Consider the following 23269-nt stretch of genomic DNA (forward strand, 5'->3'; position numbering starts at 1 on the left):
TCCAACTCTCCATGACCCCATGGACTGGGGCCCGCCAGGCTCCTCTGTCCATGGGATTCTCCTGGCAAGAATACTGGAGTGGGATTGCCATGTCCTCCTCCAGGGGATCTTCCCAACCCAGGGATTGAACCTGAGTCTCTTATATCTCCTGCATTGGCAGGCAGGTTCTTTATCACTAGAGCCACTTTTATATATTTTAAAAAACCAATGAAAAACAGAGACAGAGAAGCTTTTAAATAAATCACCTCCTACAGTCTCCTCTGTGATATTTATCTGTCTAGAACGGGTATTGGTTGTTGGCACATAGCAAATATGTTTCTAAATTTGTTAGAAAATTGACTTTTATAAATAAAATGGATTTTAAAAGTTGCTTTGTTCACATACTGTAGCTCTTCTGGCATGCTAACTCATATTTTTATTTATAATGCCAAGTACTTTCTGAAAACACAACTATGAACAGTGTGGCCAACTATTTAATTATGTTATTGTGCCAGATTTTCAGTTAAACATTTGATTTGATTTTTAAAGAACATCTAGCTTACTTGTCAAAAAGAAGTAGGACTGAAATTTCTGAATCATAATGGAGGCCATTCATTTAGGCATTTTCTCAAAGTGTAACTAAGAATTCAAATGGGTCTAAAATAACACTTCTATTTTTTCCATAAGGAAAAGGGCTTGAGCACAAATGTACCCTTTTCAGTCTACATGTTAGTTTGGGGAACAGACAGTAGAGATTATTCATGAAGGATCGCCTTCACTGGTACACATTGCTTTTGAGTGGAAAGTATGTAGCTTTGATGGGGGAGACAGGACAATGCCTTTCTGTCTGTAGGCTCATCGCTCAGAGCTCTCCTTGAATACCCATGCTTGTGGCCACCAACATAAAGTCACTAAATGGTGAGAACTGCAGTGTAATAATTTCTAGGGCCATTTTAGTATTTTCCTGAGAGGTACCAGATAGCTGTCATGAATGTATCTAAAAATGAGTATTTGGAAATTAAAATGCTAAAGTGTATCAAGAATCAGATGCTCCCTCACCACAACCCCACCCACATTTAATTACACACCAATCCAAGACTTGACCCAGAAAACCCACACTGACAGGCTGCATTAACTAAAAATTGGGTTAAGCCGATGTGCTCTTGTGTTCTTCCAGATACAGCTAACGTTGTCCTCTCTATCCCAAGCTCATCTTCTCCCTAAACCTCAGAGAACTTAACAGAAGCTGAATTCTTCAAGCACTTTTATTTTCACATTATTCGGTGGCTAACATATACCTCCACAGGTTATCATTCATATTTCTGGTATATGTGTTTTTGCTTCCCAACTGGATTGCAAGTTCAAGGCTTCCACCACTCTCTCTGTTTCAGTACCACACTTTGCATACAGTTGACAACGAATTCGTAGCTATCAACTGATCTGAATAGAGATGAGGACAGAGCAAACTTTAAATATGTTTACTGAAATACAAATGACTTGCTGATTGAAGGAAGAACCAGTGATTGTAACCATCAACTATTACCAACAATTCCCTTCATCATTTATGAATGGACATCCAGGAACTAAATGCCACTTCTGTTCTTAAAAACCACCTATCTCTATGCTTTAGCCAGAAATGAACTGCATACTTCACAGATTCATTCAGAGTAGAAGTGTCAAAGTAAACTTGCATCTTTTCCCAGAGTGCATGTACTTATTTCACTAATACTCGTCTAAAATGATAAAGCATCAGTTTCTCTTTTAAGAAATTATTTTCAAACAAGAGTCAACTGAAGGGCTCACAAAGGGGGTAGGCCGATTTTAAATCTTTATAAAAGATTTTTCTCAGGGCTGAAGTGTTTTTCCCAAGGTCAGTAACAGATGTCCTAGATCTGTAATTTCAATCTGGGCGTTGGGTGGGGCGGGGTGGGGACGGTCAGCTATCCCTTTTCTGAGTCTGATAAAAATTATGCACTTTCTTTAAAAAAATTCCAAACACAAAACTATTTCATGAAGCTATGGAGCCCAGATTAATAGCACTCATTTTAAGGCTGTTTATTCCACAGTATTTCCCAGAAATAGGACCTGAGTGTGCCTTACTGAGTGGTAGTAGTGGGTGGCAGCAGAAAATCATGAATTTGGGGAAAAAATGTTCCTCAGATGAATCTGATGGGCAGTCTGGTGAAGAGCTAATTTTATAGAGTAATTCTGCTGAAAGGGCCCCATGCAAGAAAAATCTAAACCTACCCTCTCATGACACAGGAGGACACGGCAGTCCAATACCGCTTACCCTAGGTGTGACTGCAAGTTCTTGGGCAACCAGTACCAGACATCAGCTCTCTGACCTCTGGGTCAGAAGACTTTCACATCATGTTCTCACACACAATGTTCCAGAAACATTTGGTTTGGATTATTCATTACTAAAAGCAAATTGTGATTTTAAAGAGAGGTACTGGGACCAGTAAATGGTATATGATTTGAATTAAGGAAACTAACTAGAAACGGTATTTTGTAACGACCTTATTTTCCCTGTTTTTGCTTTGGCTTGGATGTCTGTCTACAAAATTGCTTTCACAGTTACGGGAATGACTTCAAGTTCATAAATTTTTTTCTTTAGCAAACCCAAGATAACTAAGAGTACAAATATGGAAGTTGATTTAAAAAGCAGTTCTTTTATTTGAGTATGAGAGATGAATTTTCTATAAATCATGTGGCAGGCAGTTAAGTTCCACAGTTATAGATAGTTCTGTTTGTTGCTCAGAGACCGTCACATATTTTTAGAGTATTTGTAACTGCAAGTCATTTGTCTAGAATATTCTCTCTCCTTCTCCTCTCCTCACAGGTAAAAAAAAAAAAGAAAGAAAGAAAAAGTAATCCACTTCTCAAACCAAAACAATCCAGTTAATTCACAGAAAGAATAACCATGTTTTTCCTGAGGTTTCTGAGAAACTTATTTCCTCTTAACCTTTTAATTCCATGAAAGAAAATATTAAATACATTAAAAGTACTTTACAGATCATCTTTGATTACCATCAAATTCAGATGCATCAAAACTGTGACATTATCTCTCAAATTCTGAAAAAAATGTCTGTGATGTTTCATGTGAAAAATACATAGGCCATATATGATTCAAATATCAAAAAATGATGTCTCTGAAATATAGAATTGCACCCCTGAACATACCAAACACAAGGGTTTACCCCATGACAGCATGAGGGAGGCTCTCAGTATTTTGTGTTCTTCTGAACTGTTAACTTGTTATAAGTACATACTCCAGTTATAACTTCAAGAAACTGAACAGGAGTGCAAGGCATTATTATCGTGCTGTTAAAATAATGCTATTTTGGATATTAAAAAGTGATACCTTCCGATCTTCAACCCTTGGAAAACTGAAGAGGATTCTCTGGGCTTGGTACTAATATACACCTAGTTTAATTTGGAGCTTCATTTTGAGCTTTGACACAGATTACGGAAGAATCTGAATTGAAAATTTATTCTACTCTTTTTGTGTTTTCGCATTGCTGTAGTTCTTTATCTTGATAAAAGTGTTACCTGGAGAGGTATAACAATGGGGGGCAGGGGAAGGCAATGGCTAGGCAGAATTATGAAGACAAAAATCTGCATTAAACACAAAAGACTATTCATAGCATGTTTGTTTGGCAGTTTGTTCTAGACCTACCTTTCCATTTTTGTAAGTATGGAAAACAGTTAACAGCAAGGACAGCCAGCATTTACACTTTGTGCTGCAGACTATTCCAAACGCTTCATTCATACTGATTCACTAAAGATTCATTTCAACCCTGTGAGGGAACAAAGACAACCTGTCCTAGTGCTGAGAAGGAACTCGAACCCAGAACACCTGGCTTTGGAGCCCAAAAGTAAATTCTTTAAACTAAAATACTAGGTTCCTGTAAGTGATCATTTATATACAGAAATGTATTCTAGACTGTACATGAGCAATGTTCTCTAGTGTTCAGGGTGCACAATAAGCTGGACACACTTTCACTCTTCACAGCCTGTATGTTGAGATCTCTACTCTATCAAGTCGCTTTCATTTTCACCCCATACAACACACACCAGATAATAAAATTTTACTTCTCTAGGTTAAGTTCCCAACCAAATTCCTTCATTAGAACTTTAAAGCAAAATACAAATGTGATGGGAATTACAGAAATACTTTAAAGTTGTTCTTGTGTGCTCCAAGAGGGAGCTGCCACTATGATCAAATAAGTGCTATAAAAAATATTTATGTTTTGTTCATGAATGTTGTAGGTTTCCTAGATTTTAGCTGATTATTTAGGTGTTTATGTGCAGGGTCAGATCTAAACAGTGATGTCTGGAATGTCAGGGTGACTGGAAATAAGACCAAAAAACACTGCAACACAGCCAGACAAAACCACCACCCGAGTCTTGATGCTCCGGGTATCAGGCGGATTACACCAACGATACAGCTGAATATTTCTGGCAAGAATGTGAAATAGAAACCCTGGTTTGGGGAGGAGGGAGGAAGCCTAGCAGGAAAACGCTCTTAGAATGGATGATGCACTGTACCATCTGTGTCTGGAGGTATTTAAGAGTCTCATTTTTGACTTCAACATCTGACATCATGATTTTTAAAAAGCAGTGGAAACAGACATATTATTAGTTACTTAAGACCTTGCTTTAGTTCACACATCATTTTAATCCCTTTACTCTAACTAAAATGACTCCCTATATATTCATTCGACTCTTGATTCCAAAAGGCAAAAATCTGTTATACATCAGCTGTCACTGTCATGTTCATTTTTCCTTCCGCAATAAGCTATCTGTTTCACAGCACAGTTACTAAAAAACGAACATTAATTCATGTTTGCGGGTGAAACCTCAGAAGATACAAAAATAATCTATTTTGAAAAAACCGTGAAAAAAAAATAATCTATTTCAGTCTATGTTAACCATTGCCTTTTTGGCTGTTGAGGGAAACAAAGAATTTGAAATTTTTGTTAACTTATATTTAAGTCTCTGCTGCATGTTTTCACATAAATTTAATGCACACCATACCAATCACTTAAAGCATTTTAATTCATTTTATGTGTAGCACTTGGCTAGAGCAGAGAGTGTGCTTTTAGTAACTCTGCAAACCTCACACTACTGTTTAGCATGTCAACAAAAGAAACCAGACTGGCACGCTAGCAGCACTACCCCAAGGATAACAAAGGTCCCTGTGCTCACTGTAAGCCAGTGATGAACACACTGACAATCTTATGGGATGGATGTCCTTTGAATGACCATTTCACAATGAAGTATAAAGAAGGATGACATTCCTTCCCTAAGGCACATTGGTTCATGAGAGGTGAAGAGCCAGGAATGGAACTCAGTGGTAGGATGATAATATGCACAATGAGAACCACACGCAACTGACAAGGGAGCTCATTTTAGTGCGGCTCACAGGGAAATAGCATGTGTCACTGAATCTTCCAGGGTAATTTCTTCATTATAAACTTCAATTTAAAGAAAAGCAAGGGTGAACAGGAACCCCAATGAACAAGGGAAAATATGAGAAATACAAAAAATGTAAGCCTCTAACAAAAGAACAGTGTTGGAAAGGCCTCCCTTCTCTCAGAGTTCTGGCTCCCTGTCAGAGGCCTTCCTGGACCATCCTATCTCCAGCAGTCCCCACCTCTCCACCATCACTCACTGTTTCTCTAAGTGGAGTTCTTTTCTTCATAACATGTGCCACTTCCCAACATATTTAAGTATATTTTTATTGCCTGTGCCCCAACTGGAATAATGTAAGTACTATGAGAACAGGACCCCATATCTATACTTAAAACAGAGCAGGAATTTAATCATTATTTGCTGAATTAATGAATTTGCATGAATTGACAGAGTCTCTCTCCCCTAAAAGTTTTAGTTAAAAACACTTCATACCGGTATTTTTTTTATTGATCGTATACAGGTAATTGTGGTTGAAAACAGTGCAGGCTGCCCTGTGTAAAATCAGCAAGTAAATAACTAAAAGACAGCTATCAAACTAGCAGCCTCAGAAGACAGCCCCTAAGCCAGGCAACAGAACTTGGCTTTTCTTCTTCTAGTCTTAGTCCTCAGCCGGGGAACGAAACTACCAGATAATGAGAATCAGCAGAGCTGTTTATGGGTTTAGATTCTTGGTTTTCGTTCTACCTATTACCATTCTAAAGTCTTCTCCATGGTTCAAAAAATTGGCTCCAGCAGTTAAAAAAAAAAAAATCTCTCCTAGATTTCCACTGTCCCCACCCTCCCTCACTCCTAGGTCCCTCAGAAGTGCCACCTACCTGTGACCTTACCCAAGCTAGTTTTCAGGAAGTCAGGGTGCCTGAGCTCTTCAAGGCTTGCAGACTTCATGACAGAGTTGATTGATGATAAGGTGCTGATGAGCTGGGAGTTGAGGGAGCCAATCTGTGAGTGAGGTTCCCCAAAAGCTTCTGCCAGTTCACTGTAGTTCTCAGCCAGCAGCGCCTGCTGTTCCGCCAACAGCTTCTGGACACGCTCGATGTAGTGATCCAAGCCTGTCTCCATCCCAGACGGTGCCTGGGGCTGGGGGCTCTCCACGAACTCTCCTACAGGCTCGTCCCCAACACCTACACTCCTCCGGCTGCCTGTCGGCCCCACAGTCAACTGGGGAGGACCACATGCTATGGTCCTCATTCTGAGGCCAACCAGATAGTTGTCGTTAATACTGATCTGCCCCACGCCTGACTCTTTGGTCTTCACAGCTGATGGCCTGTCAAACCCAGCGTTGCCAGAGAGCACCGTCCCCACTCCGATGGACCGCATCTTGGTGGAGCTGACGTCCTTGACCCGGCCTTCTCCCACGGCTACTGTCCGCATCTCCACAGTGTGGGTGCTGGTCTGCTTGTCCACAGTGCTAAGGGAAGTGTTGGTAAAGGATTCTGTGAGAGTGGCCACCTCAGTGTTGGTGAACTGGCTCACCTGTTCTACAACTGTGCTGGTGTGCTGGCTCACAGTTCGAGGCACTGCCATGACGGCAGCTTCCACCTGGCTGACAGCCTCTGTGTTCACACTTCGGGAGGCGCACTCCTTTGGAGAGCAGACGGTCACATCAACAGAGCAATCTCCGCAGCCAATGGAGCGCACTTCTTTGAGATTCAGGTTGGTCCTGAGGAGTGCCAGGTCATTCACGGACTCCTCCGTGTTGCTGCCTGTTTCACAGACACTGATGTCCATACCTACGCTCTTGTCACACATTTCCACCGAACGCCCAATACATCTGTCATGCATTTCCACCCTTTCCTTAACAATCCACCAATTCATGGGCAGCTCAGGCCCCACCTCTTTATTCTCATGATCGGGCTGGCAGGAGATGCCTACACTACTTGTCTGCACACATGTCCCCACACATGTGTCAACCACATCCACGTGACTGCCAGCCATTTGGTCTCTGGTGGGTACCACCGCCTCCACCATCTTGCTGAAAACAAGCGGCTGGGCCATCATGGCTTTATCAACTTTTTTCCTCGAGCCAGCAGCTTGCAGCTCTTGCTTGAGTTTAGTCATCTCCCGGTCATGGGTGGTTTCTTTAAGCTGTACTTCCAGGCGATAGATTTTATCCTTTAAGGCTTCTATCGTTTGCTGTTGCAGCTCAATTTCTTTGTCAGCTTCAGTAGTCACTCCAAGCATGGCTTCTGTCACACTGACCCCAGAATTCCTTGTCTCAGTGACCATGCCGACAGCGGCATCCTTACAGGACCTGGCGCCCCTGCAGTACACAACAATGTCATTCATGTCCTCATCGGCACCCACAGCCACAGACCGGAACTCTTGAGGCTGACACTCCCCATTCCCCCTGAGCTCTGAGGAGGCCTCATAGCTGCTGTCCTGGATCTTCTGCTCCAGGGCCTGCATGTCTGCTGTGAGCTGCCGGAATTCCTTTATCCTCTGGGTGCTCTGCTCCACGCTCTCCATTTCTTCCTCCTCATAGTCAATGTATAATTCCCCACCACTCCTCCGGGTCCTGGACAGCTGTTCCAGCTGGGATGCATTCCCAGCGCTGTAGGACCGCTTTCTCACACCACAGACATCGTTCTGGGATGCCGCTCTTTGGTTTTTCAGCTGTGAAGCCAACTGTCTTTTCTCCTCTTGCAGGACAGAGATCTTCACCTGGAGCACAGGGATGGTTCGCACCTGCTCTTCTAGCTCCTTCAGGCGCTTCAGGGCAATGGCCATCTGCTCACGGATGTGTTGCAAGTGCATGGGGCTCACGTTGGTCACTGGTGTGGAGATCCCTGAGCTCAGGGGGCTGTGACGGATGGAGCTCCCCATGGAGGAGGTGGTGGCAGCAGCTGGGGCATAGCCACCATAATCCCCATTGCCTTGGTATCCATTCTGAAGCTGGGGCATGGTGGGATTGTGGTTTCCAGAACCCAGAAAGGAGGAAAGGGAGCTGGTGGAGCCCATGCCTCCAAAACTGGCCAGCCTGGGCCTTCGGAACTCACCAGGTGCCACCTGCATGGTGACTCTCTCCTGCTCAAGTCTTCTCCGGGTCTCCATCAGTGTCTTGGTGACATGAAGGTTGTGCTTTGGGAGTTGTGGTGATGGTGGTGGCAGCTGTCGGCTTTCTGGGATGGTAAGAAAAGTAGGAGAGGTCTCCAGAGGGGCAGGTGGCTTTGAGATTGGGGTTGATGTAATTTGGCTTCGGCCTAGGGGGAATCTGGGGCACTGCCTGTTGTCATCACTGTTGGAGGATGAGAGGGATTCAGTAGAAGTCCACACGCCGTGCTGGCCAGGTGCAGCCCTGGAGTCTGGGCATGGCCCAGATGGCTTCCGTCTCTTCTGGATGTTCACTTTCTTGATGGTGTTTCCTTTCTGTATGTCATCCACGTATTTGAGGAAATCTAAGTCTAGTTGGTAACCATAGGGGGTCTCCACAAAATAGGGATCTTTTTGTTCCCTGTCTTGTTCTCCATTCAGAATATCATCTGCTTTTCCTAAGAGAGAAAGAGGGGAGATTATTATAATGTCATTAACACATACAATGATAAAAACTAGTATTTGTGTATGTTGTAGCACGGTAAGCAAATATGATTTAAGAGCTGACAAATCTATGTTCTAATCCTGAATCTACAACTTAACAAATGGGTGTTAACAAACCTCTCAGAACTTCAGTTCACCTCTGAGTAAAAATGGAAATACAAGTATTTAAATCATAAGGCTGTTAAAAATGATTTTTAAGAGCCAGGCACATAGTAAGTCCTTACCAAGTACTTTGAGTTTTTTAAAGAATCACTGAAGACTTGAAAGCATTTTCAAGTAGATAATTTCATTTTCTGTCTACAGTCTTTTGAAGTATAGCAGTCACTAAGACGGCTATTTTATAAAGTGTACTCTGAGGCAGAGAAAGTGAGAAGTCTTAAAATAACGGAACAAGTCAGTGGAGAGCCAGGAAGCCTGGACATGAATTTGCCCACCTACTGCTCTTTTGGAAACTACACAGTCTTTCTAAACCATGGCTGAGGTACCGCAGAGCCTGACCACCCCTACAAGATCATCATTTGCCTAGATACCTTCCTTGTAGAGAATGCTGGGGCACATGGGACACTGAGTGACTAACTCCAGCAGCAAGGGGGCAAGAACAGTCTGTGGATAGACTTCAACTATATTTTGTGGCTTCCTATTTAAAAACAAAACAACCTCTATCCCAACAGAGGAGGAGAAGTTGTTTTTGTTCCCCCCCCCCCTTTGACTTCTTCTGGACAAAACATCCACTATTTCAAGAATACCTTGTTTTGTATTTGTGATGGATCCAAATAGATGCAAAAGGAGAATGAAAATAAGGGCAAACTTATACTCCAAACACTGGATCATATGGCATTCGATAAACGCTACTTCTGGCTAAACCAAATGGTTAGAAAAGGAAATATGAAACATTCAAGGCATAGATCTTGCTGCTGACCTGAGCTATGCATTTCAAACTGAAAACCAAGGTTGTTTTTGTTTACATTGTAGGATTAAGCAATGTGTTTTCCTAGAGTCATGATAACAAGATCTGCATCTGAGTGTTATGGGAAGGATCCCAAAGTAGTGGCTCAAAATGCAAGCCATCAGTACCCCTACCTCTAGTGTTAGTTGCTCAGTGCTGTCCGACTGTTTGTGACCCATGGACTGTATTCCACCAAGCTCCTTTGTCCATGGAATTCTCCAGGCAAGAATACTGGAGTGGGTAGCCACTCCCTTCTCCAGGGGATCTTTCTGACCCAGGGATCCAAGCCTGATCCCCTGCATCACAGGCAGATTCTCTACCTTCTGAGCCAGGAGGGAAGCCCTATGGCTACTCCTATCCTGGGCATAAAAGCCCACCTGCCTGCTGTCAAGGCCCAGGTACTTCCAGCAATTTGGATTGCTGGTATGTGCTTCCCACACTCAACAGTGCCTAATGTGACACCCCACAGTGTTAATGCTCTGAACAAACCTTTTGCCTACATCTGCCCGCTTTCCTCTAAAATGCTGGAAAGAAAAGTACAAAAAAGAAAACTGCCAGAGACAGGAATAAAAAGTACCCTTTGTATCGTCATTTAAAACGCCATTAAGTTGTTCTAGCTGTTAAAATTTGTGAATAAGATTTCAATTCTAAGGCACGTGGATAAAGAATCTACTGGAAAGAGGTGCTCAGCAGCAAACATTTTCTGACCTAAGGCGCTGATGAGGAGCGCGGCGTCGGAAAACTTGTGCTCCAGCTAAGAGAACGTGTCTTCTTTCTTTCCTTTTTAACTCTACAAGGACAAAATGCTCACTCAAAGTATGCAGCCAGACCTGTTTCCAGTGCTGTCTGAAACTCCATAAGCAAAGAAAAACTGCAGGCTCGGGACAGGTAGATTCTAAGCTGGGCTGGCCCAGGCCCTTGAGGCCAGCGCTCCCTGCTGCCGCCCCGGCCGCGGCCGGGGACTGGGCCCCGGGGGGAGCCCCTGCCCTCCCCCCGCCTGCCGGTCGCACACCTACCGGGCGCCCGCTGCGCTCTCGCCGGCTGGCCTGCCGCACTCCAGCTCGCGGGCCCAGGCTCTCCACCCTTCAGAGAAGGAGGGCGGACACCGGGAGACTCGGCGGCGGGCCGGGCGCACACGCCATAGGCCGGGGCCGCACCAATGAGCTCTCAGCGGCCCGGCGACCCCACCCCCGCACACTGAGCGGCTCTGTCCCGCGTTCGCACTGCAAGCAGGAAGCCCGGAGCTTTCGAGAGCGTGTGTTCCTCTTGCCAGTTCTGCCAAGAGTCAAAATAAAGCCGGCAGTTTAAACGTCTCCACAGAGAGACTCTGTCTCTGTCGCACCGGTCCCTTCCTCGTGAAAGAGTGTGTGTTCTGCTGTGGCAACTAGCGGCCTCGGCTCTGGGCCACCTGAACAAGTCGGGACACAAAGGGCCCCACTGTTCATGGCGGGGTCTCAGCACCGCCCCCCGCGCGTAGGGGTTCCCAGCGCCGGGCTCTGCACACCAGAGTTATCCTTGAACAGTGATCATCTCCACTGAGCCTTTGCCACGACTGAACGTTTCTTTAAAAAAAAAAAACTTTTAAAAAACCACCTTGCTTAAAAAAAAGACAACTATGCTGTACACACATATATAAATACAGTACACTAGTATAATACTGTAAAGCAACAATATTTCAATTTTAAAAAGAACACGAAAAGGAATTTAAAAAAATATTATGCACAAACCATTTAAAGAAAAAGTCACTCATATCTCACCACCTAGTGGCAATTTTTAGTATTTTGGTATAGCTCTTGTTTTTCTGTGTATGTCTTAACATAGCTAATTTTCCCACTTAAGCGTTTTCCTTAGGAAAGGTTAATTTTAGTTTATTACTCTTCAAAACTTTAAAAATGCATTAACGTCAAGGTTTAGAAAACAAAACATGTCACACTTTCCAGAGAAATTCAACCGACTTATCTTTAGTTATTTCTGAAGTTCAGGAAGGGTACAGGTCACGCTGAATTATCCCCAGATGAACTTTGGACTTCTAAATCTGGGAACCAAGGGAGGTTAGAATTTAACCGTGTTGAGCTTGATTATTTCCTAATAGTGTTCGATTCAGATTCTCCTGAGGACTTGTAATCCAAATTTCATTCTCTAGCAACTAAAAAGGAAGATGTATTTCTCAAGGTGTCATTTTTCCAAACAATTCTTCACAGTACAAATTATTCTACTGTTAAGTAAAGATACCTAGTGTCATGATTATTTTATTTTCTGCTTTCCAATCTACCTTTACATACATTAACACGAACAGGGCACTTACAGTGCCCTGATTTCCCAACTTTTTCATGTGTTTGTCTTGTCTCTCTGTACTAGACTGAGAGCAACAAATTTAATTTTTAAAAGCTCCTTCCTTGCTCTCCCTTCCAACCACACACATGAATTAACAAGATGCTATGAATAAAGATGTTTTATAATGTTTACTGAAGTAATAACTGAATATACAGTATAACCAAGATCTCTGAAAAACATTTAAATACTCTGTAGTCTGAAGTTGCTTGTTCTATATTAGTGTTAAGGACATTTCTTATTATGATGCTGTTTCAGTATTTATCTTTAGGTTCGGGAATCATGGGTGATTTTAATGTTTTTTTACTGGTTTAAAAAATTTTTTTACAGCATATAGGTATTCATCTTTTAAAAATATGATTATAAGTCACTGTTTTGAATACTGAAATAATACATTGGAATGTACTGAAATAAACTCCAAGATAGCTCATATGGCAGAGGAATGTATGGGGCAGTCATAGCAAAGATAACCAAATGCTCCTCAGTATGTGCTACCTCACCCTTCCACATGAACTGGACTCCCTTTGTTTAATTGGGCAAATATAAACACAGTATTTCCCCAGCTTCTCTCACTGTTATATGTCCATAAGCAGATATGTCATGCAACAATCCCCAGACGCCTCCCTTACAAGACACAGGACTAGTTCTTGGACATACTTTCTCTTTGTTTCTTCTTCTGTCCTGCTGTCTGGAATGCAGATGTAATGACTGGAACAGCAGCTGCTATTCTGGACTTGAGATCACACTGAGGGATGGAGGAACAAGGTGCTTGAAGGAACCTGGGTCTATAAGAGCTTTGTGGATCAGAGCACTATACTACTGGAAAACTTACCTCCCTCTACACATTTATGTGAATTTATATTTAATTTTGTTGGCTATTGTTTGCTTGGAGTTCCTGTTACTGAGAGCTAAACAGAACTCTAATGGATACAGTACTCTTTAACCAGTGTTGTCTTCTCCCCCTCACAAAAATAAAAAAAAAATATTAAGAAAGAAAATTAGGACCAGATCTTGAAAAGAAAAAGGTTTAATAATAAACTGGGGAGATATTACATTAAAACTTTTTCATCACAAAAAAATTGATAAATTCAAGAATAATTAAGGAAGTGTAAAAACAAAGTGAAAAAAAGTCTCTAAATGGGTTATTAAGGAGACTGTTAATGCCTAAAAAGCCCTTTTGGACTAACAGAGTTTATATGAAGCCAGAAACCACTGGCTGTTATCTGCAACTGGAATCCGGAAAGTAACAGCTTCCAGTTAAACAGTCTGGAATCAGAAGGGTGTCCCTGGTGTTTACAAGAATTTTCTGAATGTCTGGAAATCCAGAGGTAGAGACTGTTCCTGGCACCACCTCTACCTTCATTATATAGCATTTATTGAAAGCTTAATTGGGTGCAGAAAATGGTCCTATTCAGTGGAAAGAGTAAGAGGAAGGATTTATAAGAAATAAAAGGAGGTACAGTCTAGATGTGAGATAAATGCCAAACACCTGAAACATAACACTAAGTTAGGTCAGTTACAAAAGTATATTATCAACAAGAACAATCTGATGATATATGAAAAAATGATCAATACTGGAGTTAACCAGGAGATGAATTCTGAAGACAAGGTAAGTGATGACAGAGTAAAATGCAAAGAGGGGTTGATGAGCCAGGTAAGAGTCTAGTAGTGCAAGGAGAGAGGAGGCTAGAAGAGAGGGGGGTGACCTAGTACAGAAGGGGATACTGCACTGGGTCCTGGAGCAGGGGAATCTCATCACTGAGAGGTTGCACACCAGGCCATGTGCTAGGGACTGAAACAATCAACAAGGAGTGTCTTCACAGCTGTGTGGATTAGACCGAGGTAGGGAAAGAGATTCAATTCCAGAGGACCAGTTAAAATGTTATAGTACCCAAATGTGACGTGAGGATCAAATAAAAAAAAATGACACATATATGTTTACCTTATATGTATAGTTAATACTGATTCTCGAAAGACAATTTTAGTAACACCTCTCTCTCCCCCTCCCCCTTTCCTGCCCTTTCCAGTTATTACTGTCTTCCAAGTACCGTTGTAGGAGCTGAGGGACACAGAGTAGACAAAGGAGACAAGGTCCCCTGTTCTCACAACGCTCAGTCCAGTGTGCGGGGCAGGGGGAGGGCGCTCGGGGAGTGCATGGAAAAAGAAAGAAAAGGCAAGGCAGAAGCAGAGCGAAGAGGCAGAACCACCAAAATTTATATTTGTGTGTCGGCCTAAGTGGATGGGCTTTAATAGTGCTCTACGTGGCTCTTCAGGGTTGACCTACTTCCTAGACACCAAAGGTCAGAGTCCCTCTTCCATCTTCTATCCCCTAACCCAGTTTGCACAGTTTGCAAACTGGGGAAACCAAGCACCAAATGTGACAGCACCAACTGGAGACAGCTTCCTAAGTCCAGACCAGATCCCCAAGTATTCAGAGAAAAGCTGAAAACAACAAACTGATGGAAATTCTACTCTTTATTTATATACTCACCAGCTATAAAACTAGTGCTCTGTGACAGAGCTAGTGCACAGACTCAAGAACAATTCGAAATGTTCCTTGCAATTTTTCTGCATTAACAAAGTGAAATGGAGATATGGCTATTTCAAAAGTCATTTCGTTTAGATTCATGACATATTATATGGTTTCAACTTTTCAAAGAAGCTAAATTTAATGTCCAAATAATATTTGGTTTGGGAAGACATAAAAAGTAATGTAGTGGCCAGGAGGTAGAAGATTAGAAGCTAAGAACTAGTCTGGGAGTACTAACCTGCTAGTGGTGTTTCTTAACTGGGGGTGATTTTGCCCCCTGGGAGATATTTGGCAAACTCTAGAGACACAATGGCACCCCAACTCCAGTACTCTTGCCTGGAAAATCCCATGGATGGAGGAGCCTGGTGGGCTGCAGTCCATGGGGTCACGAAGAGTTGGACACGACTGAAGCGACTTCACTTTCACTTTTCCCTTTCATGCATTGGAGAAGGAAATGGCAACCCACTCCAGCGTTCTTGCCTGGAGAATCCCAGGGACGGGGGAGCCTGGTGGGCCACTGTCTATGGGGTCGCACAGGGTCGGACACGACTGAAGCTACTTAGCAGCAGCAGCAGAGACGATTTTGCTTGTCACAACTAGAAGAAGGGGGTGCTCCTGGCATCTAGTGGGTAGAGGCCAGGATGCTGCTAACAGCCTACAATGCTCAGGACAGTCCTACCTTCCTCTACAAAGAATTACCCGGTCCAAAAGGTCAGTACAGTCAGCCCTCTGAATTTGTGGATACGAAACCTATAGACAGAGACTGTCTACTGTGCTTTGTCATTTTATACAAGGGACTGGAGCACCAGTGGTTCTGCTGTCCCTGAGGGTCTTGGAATCAATCTCCTGAGGATACTAAGGGCAGACTGTGCTGTTGAGGCTGAGAGTGCCTCTACTAAAGACTCTGAGCAGGAGCAAAACATTCACATATAGCAACTGAAAATTTGACTATATAAGCTGTGTTCTTCAAGTCTTCCATTTTTCAGCAGGACCACAGCATCATGCTTAAGTGACAGGGTTATAAAAATGCCAATTTTGAGCCAGAAACCAGTAAATACTTTTCTATACACCCTACCACAGTGAGCCATTCTTTACTCTGAGTAAAAAGAACTGGAGGTTTATGAAATAATACGTCCTGGTGGACTTTTAAATGGGAAAAACTTTGATATTATTACTCTATCTATTAATTAGGATACAAAGACTTCTTTGTCCTGGTTTCACCACTGCATACTCTAGGCCCAATTACTGACTAGTGGTGCCATGAAAAATAATTGCACCATGTGCCAACACTCTTTTATGTTTTTCTTCAGCAGATATTCTACCTGACTATTGAAACTGAAGAACTCTGCTAATTCCTATTACTGTATTGTCCCCTGTCACATGAAGCATGAAGATTTTTGCTTAAAGAGCTGAGTCAGTCCCCAAGAAGCACATAATTAAACACAGATTCCCATACTTAAAAGCAGCAGAGTGCAAGCATCCTGCTGTTTAAAGCAGTCAAAAAGATTCAACATCAGCTGAGGCTGAGAGGCAGGGAAGAAAAGCAGTAGGATCAACTCTGAGATGAACTTGATGAGAGAGAAGTTCTCATGGAGTTAATTACTCAGAGTATGAAAGTAATTGAGTTAGCAAATCAACTCTCCCTGGCATGGAGCAGGGGACGGAGAAGACAACGATGTGGAACAGGTCCTTCTAGACAGGTTTAACAGGAAAAGTTCTGATGACGCTGTTCGAATTAAGACTGAGATCCAAGGAGCTTCTCATACCAAAATCTACGGGAAACTCTATTTGTTAGAGAATACACAATGAAAAGCATAACAATGTAAGTGTTTCTTCTGTTTTTTTCCAAGAGTGTATGGCCAATGAGATTTTTCTCTTTCTCTTCCAATTACCAAAGAATTGTTTTTCTATCTGCATTTTCCCCCTATCTATCCAATCATTCATTCAAATGATAAGCACCTATTAGAAGTCAGGGCTGGTTCTATAAAGCCTGAATTCCTGTTCTGTGAAGTTTATATCACCTACTTGATTTCACCTAGACTTCTCTTCGGGTTGTAGCTGCTTTAAACGGCTACTCAAATATGCTTTCTTCAAATAAAATGACAACACGAAGGAAAGCAAAAGTGGCTGCCAGAAGTTCATGGGAAATACCAGCTCAACATAACTCAGTTTTACAGGCTTGGTTTGTTTATATGACTAAGTTATAATGTGCTGTTGTTTCTTATATCTGGAACTCTTCATTACTGCTTCTGGCTTCTTCCCCTACATCTTCAGATCTCCTCATAGCTGTTCTTATCTCTGCGTTTGTAACTTGTCCCCACACACATTCCACTGTCTCCCATCACTGCTCCTTTTCATCCTGGTCGCACATTCCAGGTCTACCTGTCCCCACACCCCAGAGACGGAATGTTGACCTAGGGAAGCTGCAATTGTCAGGCTGAAAGATGGGTTTATTCTTTCATTCAGTAAGTATTTATTAAGAACCTACCTTGCAGCAAACACTGCTAGGAGTAAATCAAAAGAGACAGAGAGCCTACCTGGATAGAACTTGTGAACTCTAGGAAACAAAGGATGCATAAAAAACTAACAACTATGATAAGTGCTGTGAGACTAAAGTCCAGGAGGTATGTGAGGACAGAGTAGGAACCCCCACCTGGGCTGGGCATAGAGAGTGTTCTGCCAGGGTGCTGTATTTGAGGGGTCCACTGGGCTAAATGTGTGCGTGTTTGTGGGGGTTGAGGGATATTTGCCAGGGAGACCAAGATGGGAGAAATTCTAGGTGGAGAAAACAGTGTATGTGAAACCTGCCACTTTTAGGAACTGAGAAGAGCTTTGTATGATAAGGAGAACACGAAGTGAGGCAGAGAGGGGACCAAGCCCCCGTCACAGAGGTCCCTGTGCGTCAGGTTTGTAGTTCTCAAGTGCATCAGGGAGCTACTGAACACAGGAGTGAAACGGTGAGACTTGTATCTTAGCAAGACTGCTCTGGCTAGATGCTGGAGTATGTATTAAAATTCTCTTCAGCAATCTCCATTCAGTTTCCACAGACTGTTCAAGTCCCTATGAATTTTTCTTGTGGTATCGCAAATTCCTTTGCATTGCGTGAGTTTTAATTACTGAACTAGGTAATAAGTGTTAGCCTTAGTGTTAAAACAACGAGAACTTAAAAGCCTGCCTGTGTTTGGGGGCAGTCTGTGGCCCACATCTCCCCCCTAAGCTGTTCAGCAGGAAACGGAGAAGGCCTGACGTATCTCAACTCCTCTGGGCAGAGCTGCAGACAGGGATTGGGTTTTTGTATTCATCCTCTGGGGCTCTATCCTTGACCTCATTCTGCTAATAAGAAAGAAAATATTTTCTTTAAACCAATGGATGACTCACTGTAGAGAAAAATGATGGGATTTCCTTTTCAGAAGGTGATTTAAGTACAATAAATCTAATCTGGGAGGGACAGATGGGTGGCATGAGTGAGGGCAGGAAGAAAGGAGAGAGGACATTTTAGGGAATGCAGGCCCTGATTCAGCTTGTTGAGATGCAGAGCACAAACTTGCTCCATATTTGAAACTAGAATGGGCACAGCAGGGGCCAAAGATGTCTGTGAAGCAAAGCTGGCTGACCCTGGCAGCCAGCAAGCATCCTGGGTCCGCAAGTGTCCAAGCGGAGGAGAGAGGGACAGATGGGCGGCACGCTAGTGCAGACCTGCAGTGCTCCCAGCTTCAGCCCCTGATTCTCTGCCCACGCTGGTCAGGGGCTGAGTTACCCAAGGAAGGCTAAAGATAGAGAATACGGTCTGGGAGAACGTAAGCAATACATCCTGAAAATTCAAGACTTCTACCCACCACAAGGTCTCTGACAAGCTGAATTAATTTCAGATCAGCTGGCCTCTAACCACCTGAGTGCTCTCTCTGTCTGCCTGACAAGGATCTTGCTGCAGGGGACCCCTATTGTTTGAACTCAGACAGCAGGTTCTACCTACTCCTTATTTATCTCAGTTGTCAGCACACATTAGAGTAGCTATTTAAAGAGTGTCAGGGGTCTAGTTAGCTCCCAAACTCACTTTTGGGTTCCACTGTCCAAACCTGGGATAATTTGGGCATCAAAATAATAGGATTAATGATAGTAGCAGATGACAGTCCACTGAATAAATCAGGTATCTATGAGTCCATAATGCCATGAGAAATATATAACAGAGTTCCAACTTATAGTTCAATAAATAAAGAGTTATGAAAACAGTAAATCACCATTTAACAACCATTGTAACAGTAGGCGACTCAAGCAGGAATCAACGGATGCTGAATCTAGTGTGTACAGACTTCCTACTGAAGAACAGGAATTTTGGCTTCAGGATGCCTCACACAAAACAGCTTTCAATCACTAAGGAGAAAATGGTGATACTGTGGAACAGAAAGCTGATCAAGAACCATGTGGACTAGGTGACAAAGGCTACAATCACAAGCCCCTGAGGCCCTGCTCTGAGAAAGCACAGGATCAGTCCTCCTGGGCTTCTGCTTGGAAGGTATGGCCTAAATCTGGACATGTCAACAGATTTACCTGAAAGACATCGCATAAAAAGGACAGGTCTCTCTCTATCTTTCTTTAGGCCATGCCACACAGCTTGCAGGATCTTAGTTCCCCAACTGGGGACTGAAATCAGGACTCTGGTAGTGGAAGCATGTAGTCCTAACCACTGAACTGCCAGGGAATTCCCAGGTCTCTTCTTTTAAAACTGTCAAGGTCATCAAAGAAAGGCTAAGAGCTATTTCAGATCGAAGGAGATTAAAGAGATATGACAAAAGCATGTCTTTATATACATACCCACACATACAAGTACATGTATACATACAGAAAGAGACGAAGCAAATATGGCAAAATATTAACCACTTGAGAATCTGAATGTAGGTGAAGGAGGCAAGAGAGTTCTTTTATGAATTTTCTCTAAGTTGAAATTATTTCAAAATAAATTACATAAATGTAGATGATGATAACCTTCCTCTACTTGTGCCTCCAGTGTCTCTGGGGTACGTGAGAGCAGTCAGCCAGTCACCAGGGAGCACAGCCAATCTGCTGCTGCTCATATGCAAACAGAGCAATCTGTTTTTTATCAAGACTAATGTCTCCGCGCTCCTATATTACATATTCTTTGAGGAATTTTACATTTGTTTGAGGTATCCCTGGAAACTTGCAGAGACTTCTCAAATATTAATCTTGCAGATTGGTTGCCAAGAGCCCCATTACAGAAAATAAAGTTCCAAAGTTCATTTCTGTCGCATTAAAAGTCTTCAACAATTTGGCCCAATCCAGCATATCCCAGTCCCCAACCCCTCTTCCTCCCAGAACCTCAACATACCAAGGCACTTTCAAGCCTCTCTGCCTTTGTTCACTCTGTTCCCTCTTCTGAGCATGCCCTTCCCCAGCCTCTTCCACTGATCACAACTGGGGCCCAACCCAAAATTTCCCATCATTTGTAGAGTCTTCTCTTATTCCTAATTGCTCTGTCCTGGGAAGAAATGGTCACCTTCTCCCCTCCATCCTCCTGGAACACTTTGTTAACACACTGACCTGTGCTATGAGTACCAGGCACATGCCTGTCTTACCCCACCAGACTGCAGGTGTGCTAGGGGATAGAAACCAATTAATACTTATTTTTCTATCCCTCAAGGCCTAGCACAGTGCTTGGCACATAGCATGCTCAGTATTTGTTGAAATGAAAAGCCTCATGCCTAGGCATGTACCATTTAGTTAAGTCTGGGAGGAAGAGCTGTAGTGATTAAAATCAGATACTCTGGGACCAGAGTGCCTGGGTTTGAATCCTGGCGCTGCCACTTTCTGTTGGCAAGTTAGATTCTACTCCAACTATATAACTGGGAAAATAATAGACCTGCTTCACAGTGTTATTGTGGAGCACTCAGAGCTAGGTCTGTGGTCTGCTATTATTATTTACTATTTTTGGATCACCCTCCAGTGTTTGGTGAAGCATACACTCCTGGCATACTAGTCCAGAACTCCTCTCTTCCACCTTGCTTTTTTCCTCCCTGCCCATGGAGCTAGGATTTGAGGTGTCTGTGATATTTTTCAAAATCAAATCAATGAGTCTGCTAAAATCTTGAGGTCTACCTGGTTTCTGCTGGCTGAAGGAGATGCTGGCTGGGCCCTGCAGTGGAGGTGCATGTGTCTGCGTGTGCACACCTGGGCTCAGGGTGAGTGGAGTGTGGATGCTGGTGAGATATAGAGAGAGCCCTCCTCCAGTATCAATTACACATAGGGAGGAGGTAATATAAAACAAAAGTAAAAGCAGACAGACTTCTCCAACCTTTAAAAATATATTATAACCAAGAGGAAATATTTTCTTCTTACAATATCAAACCAGTTAACCCTAAAGAAAATCAACCCTGAATATTCATTGGAAGGACTGATGCTGAAGCTGATCTCTAATACTTTGGGTACCTGATGAGAAGAGCCGACTCACTGAAAAAGACCCTGATGCTGGGAAAGAATGAGGGCAGGAGAAGAAGGGGACAGCAGAGGACAAGATGGTTGGATGGCATCACTGACTCAATGAACATGAGTTGGAGCAAACTCTGGGAGACGGTGAAGGACAGGGAAGCCTGGCATGCTGCAGTCCATGGGGTGGCAAAGAGTTGGACACAACTGAACAACAACAACAACACAATAAGAGGACAAAGGTAAGCACTGATCTTTATGAACTATCCTATTTTCTCTCTAATTAGGTCGTAAGAGCAGAACATTTTTTAACACACTATGCACAGATGTATACTGTAGAACCACTGAATGCACTTCCATGCAGTTGTCCAGATTGGGGAGATGGTATAATTTTTTCATAAAACAAGTACAGGAGCTATAAATACTTCTGAGTTCACAGACCAGCAATGGGCAGCAAGGGTCTGGAATCACACATGCAGCAACAAGGTCTGTATGTATAAAATGAGAATGTTGGTGTAACTCAATGATTTCCAAAGGTTGTGTCCAGACCACGACCCTCTCACTATACTTCACACAAAGTTCCATAATATCACCTGCTAAGTGATCAAGTGAAGAAAGAAATTAATTGAAGCAGCTGTCAGGCCAGATGAACTCAGGCAGATGGAGCCAGGGGCCTTGCTCTCTAGAGCCCCCTCCATTTGCAGCACTTTCCAGCTTTAAGGTAACAGCTAACACAACCTAACAATCCCCAAAGGCAGCTTCCTTTTGCTGTATCATCAGTCCCACCCTGGGTAGGTCTTAGGAGTCTCGAAGCCAGGCTGCAGGTGAGCAGTGAGAGGAAAGAAAATGGAAAGGGTCACAGTTCCTGAAAATGGAGGACACATTGCAGCAAGGAGGCATGTGACATTACAGAGGCCATGAGGGTCACACAATGGCCCTCTTCTCCAGTGCTCAGTGCCAAATGGAAGATGCAGCAACTCTACCCAGAATCTGTCTCCTAATAGTTGAGATGCCTGGGCTCTTTAGGGCTTGTTCTCACAGCCTCCACCATCTGATTTGAAGACTGAACTGCTGAACTAGAGCCTAAATTTATCATGCATGCACAGAAGGGAACTAGCTTGGGGACTAAATGCTGTTTTCCAAACTTTCTTCAAAAATAACACACTGCTCTAAGCGTACATAGGAAATGTGCCAGTTCAGAGGATAATTCTGTGAAAAGCAGAGAACCAGCACTAGGTTCCCAAAGCTAGGGAACTTTGGGACAGAAAGGCTTTTCTAACAAAACATTATGCCTTTTGGCGAGGTGGGAGAGACTAGCCCTTATTTTGTTTTACCATGTTTACATAAGAAAAAGAAACCAACTTCAAGGCACACTGAGCAGCTCATTAGAAAAACAGCTGAAAACAAATGACCAAAAATGGAGTTACCAACAAGAAAGGAAACTCTGGGAGTTAAGCAAGCCAAGAACTCAAATCTTAGCATATATATACATGCAACCTCTCATTCCCATGACAATGACATCTTTATGTTAGAGCCGTGGCTAAAGCTGAAACTGTCACTGAACCAAAAATCCAGGACTGAGTTATTCTTTCCAGTCTGTAAGAAAAGCAAATATTTTTCATAACATACAGAGCTTGAGTTTATATTTCACCAACCCCCACCCACACGTCACACTCTCCTCTGTTTTTATTTTTTTGGGGTTTTCTTACTTACCCACCCAGAAACAAAATAACTGATTTTCAGCCAGCAGGAAGCCAAGTCTTGGGCCCACTTCCCTCAGCGTTATAGGGCCTGCACACGTTAGCAGGCAAAGAGCCCAGGAGCTGCCGCAGAGCATTTATTTATACCCATTTGGAATTTCCTGACTAACTAACAGCCTGCTGGCCACGGGGTTTAATTCCAGGACTCTCGGCCTCAGTGAGACAGCAAAAACTACCGACGAACAGAACCGCTACAAGGATCTCAGCAACACAGAGGTGAAGACAGGTCTCTCCCAGGCTCCTTCCAGTTTTTCAAACGAACTATGCTCATAT

The 23269-nt window shown here is 43.1% G+C and overlaps 1 protein-coding gene across 7 annotated transcripts in view; it reads right to left on the reverse strand.

Annotated features, from left to right (window-relative positions):
- KANK1 (KN motif and ankyrin repeat domains 1) overlaps positions 1–23269 on the reverse strand; it is a 214123-nt gene that overhangs the window by 22282 nt on the left and 168572 nt on the right. For 3 of the 7 annotated variants that reach the window (XM_044939922.2, XM_044939923.2, XM_044939925.2), the window contains one exon: positions 6273–8945. In XM_044939922.2, coding sequence (XP_044795857.2) covers positions 6273–8945 — 2673 coding nt within the window. Of the gene's footprint in view, positions 1–6272; positions 8946–10953; positions 11104–22949; positions 23264–23269 lie in introns of those variants that run through there. The other 4 variants (XM_044939919.2, XM_044939924.2, XM_044939918.2 and 1 more) reach the window with 4 other exon arrangements.

Source organism: Bubalus bubalis, chromosome 3 (assembly GCF_019923935.1).
Source record: "Bubalus bubalis isolate 160015118507 breed Murrah chromosome 3, NDDB_SH_1, whole genome shotgun sequence".
NCBI lineage: Eukaryota > Metazoa > Chordata > Mammalia > Artiodactyla > Bovidae > Bubalus > Bubalus bubalis.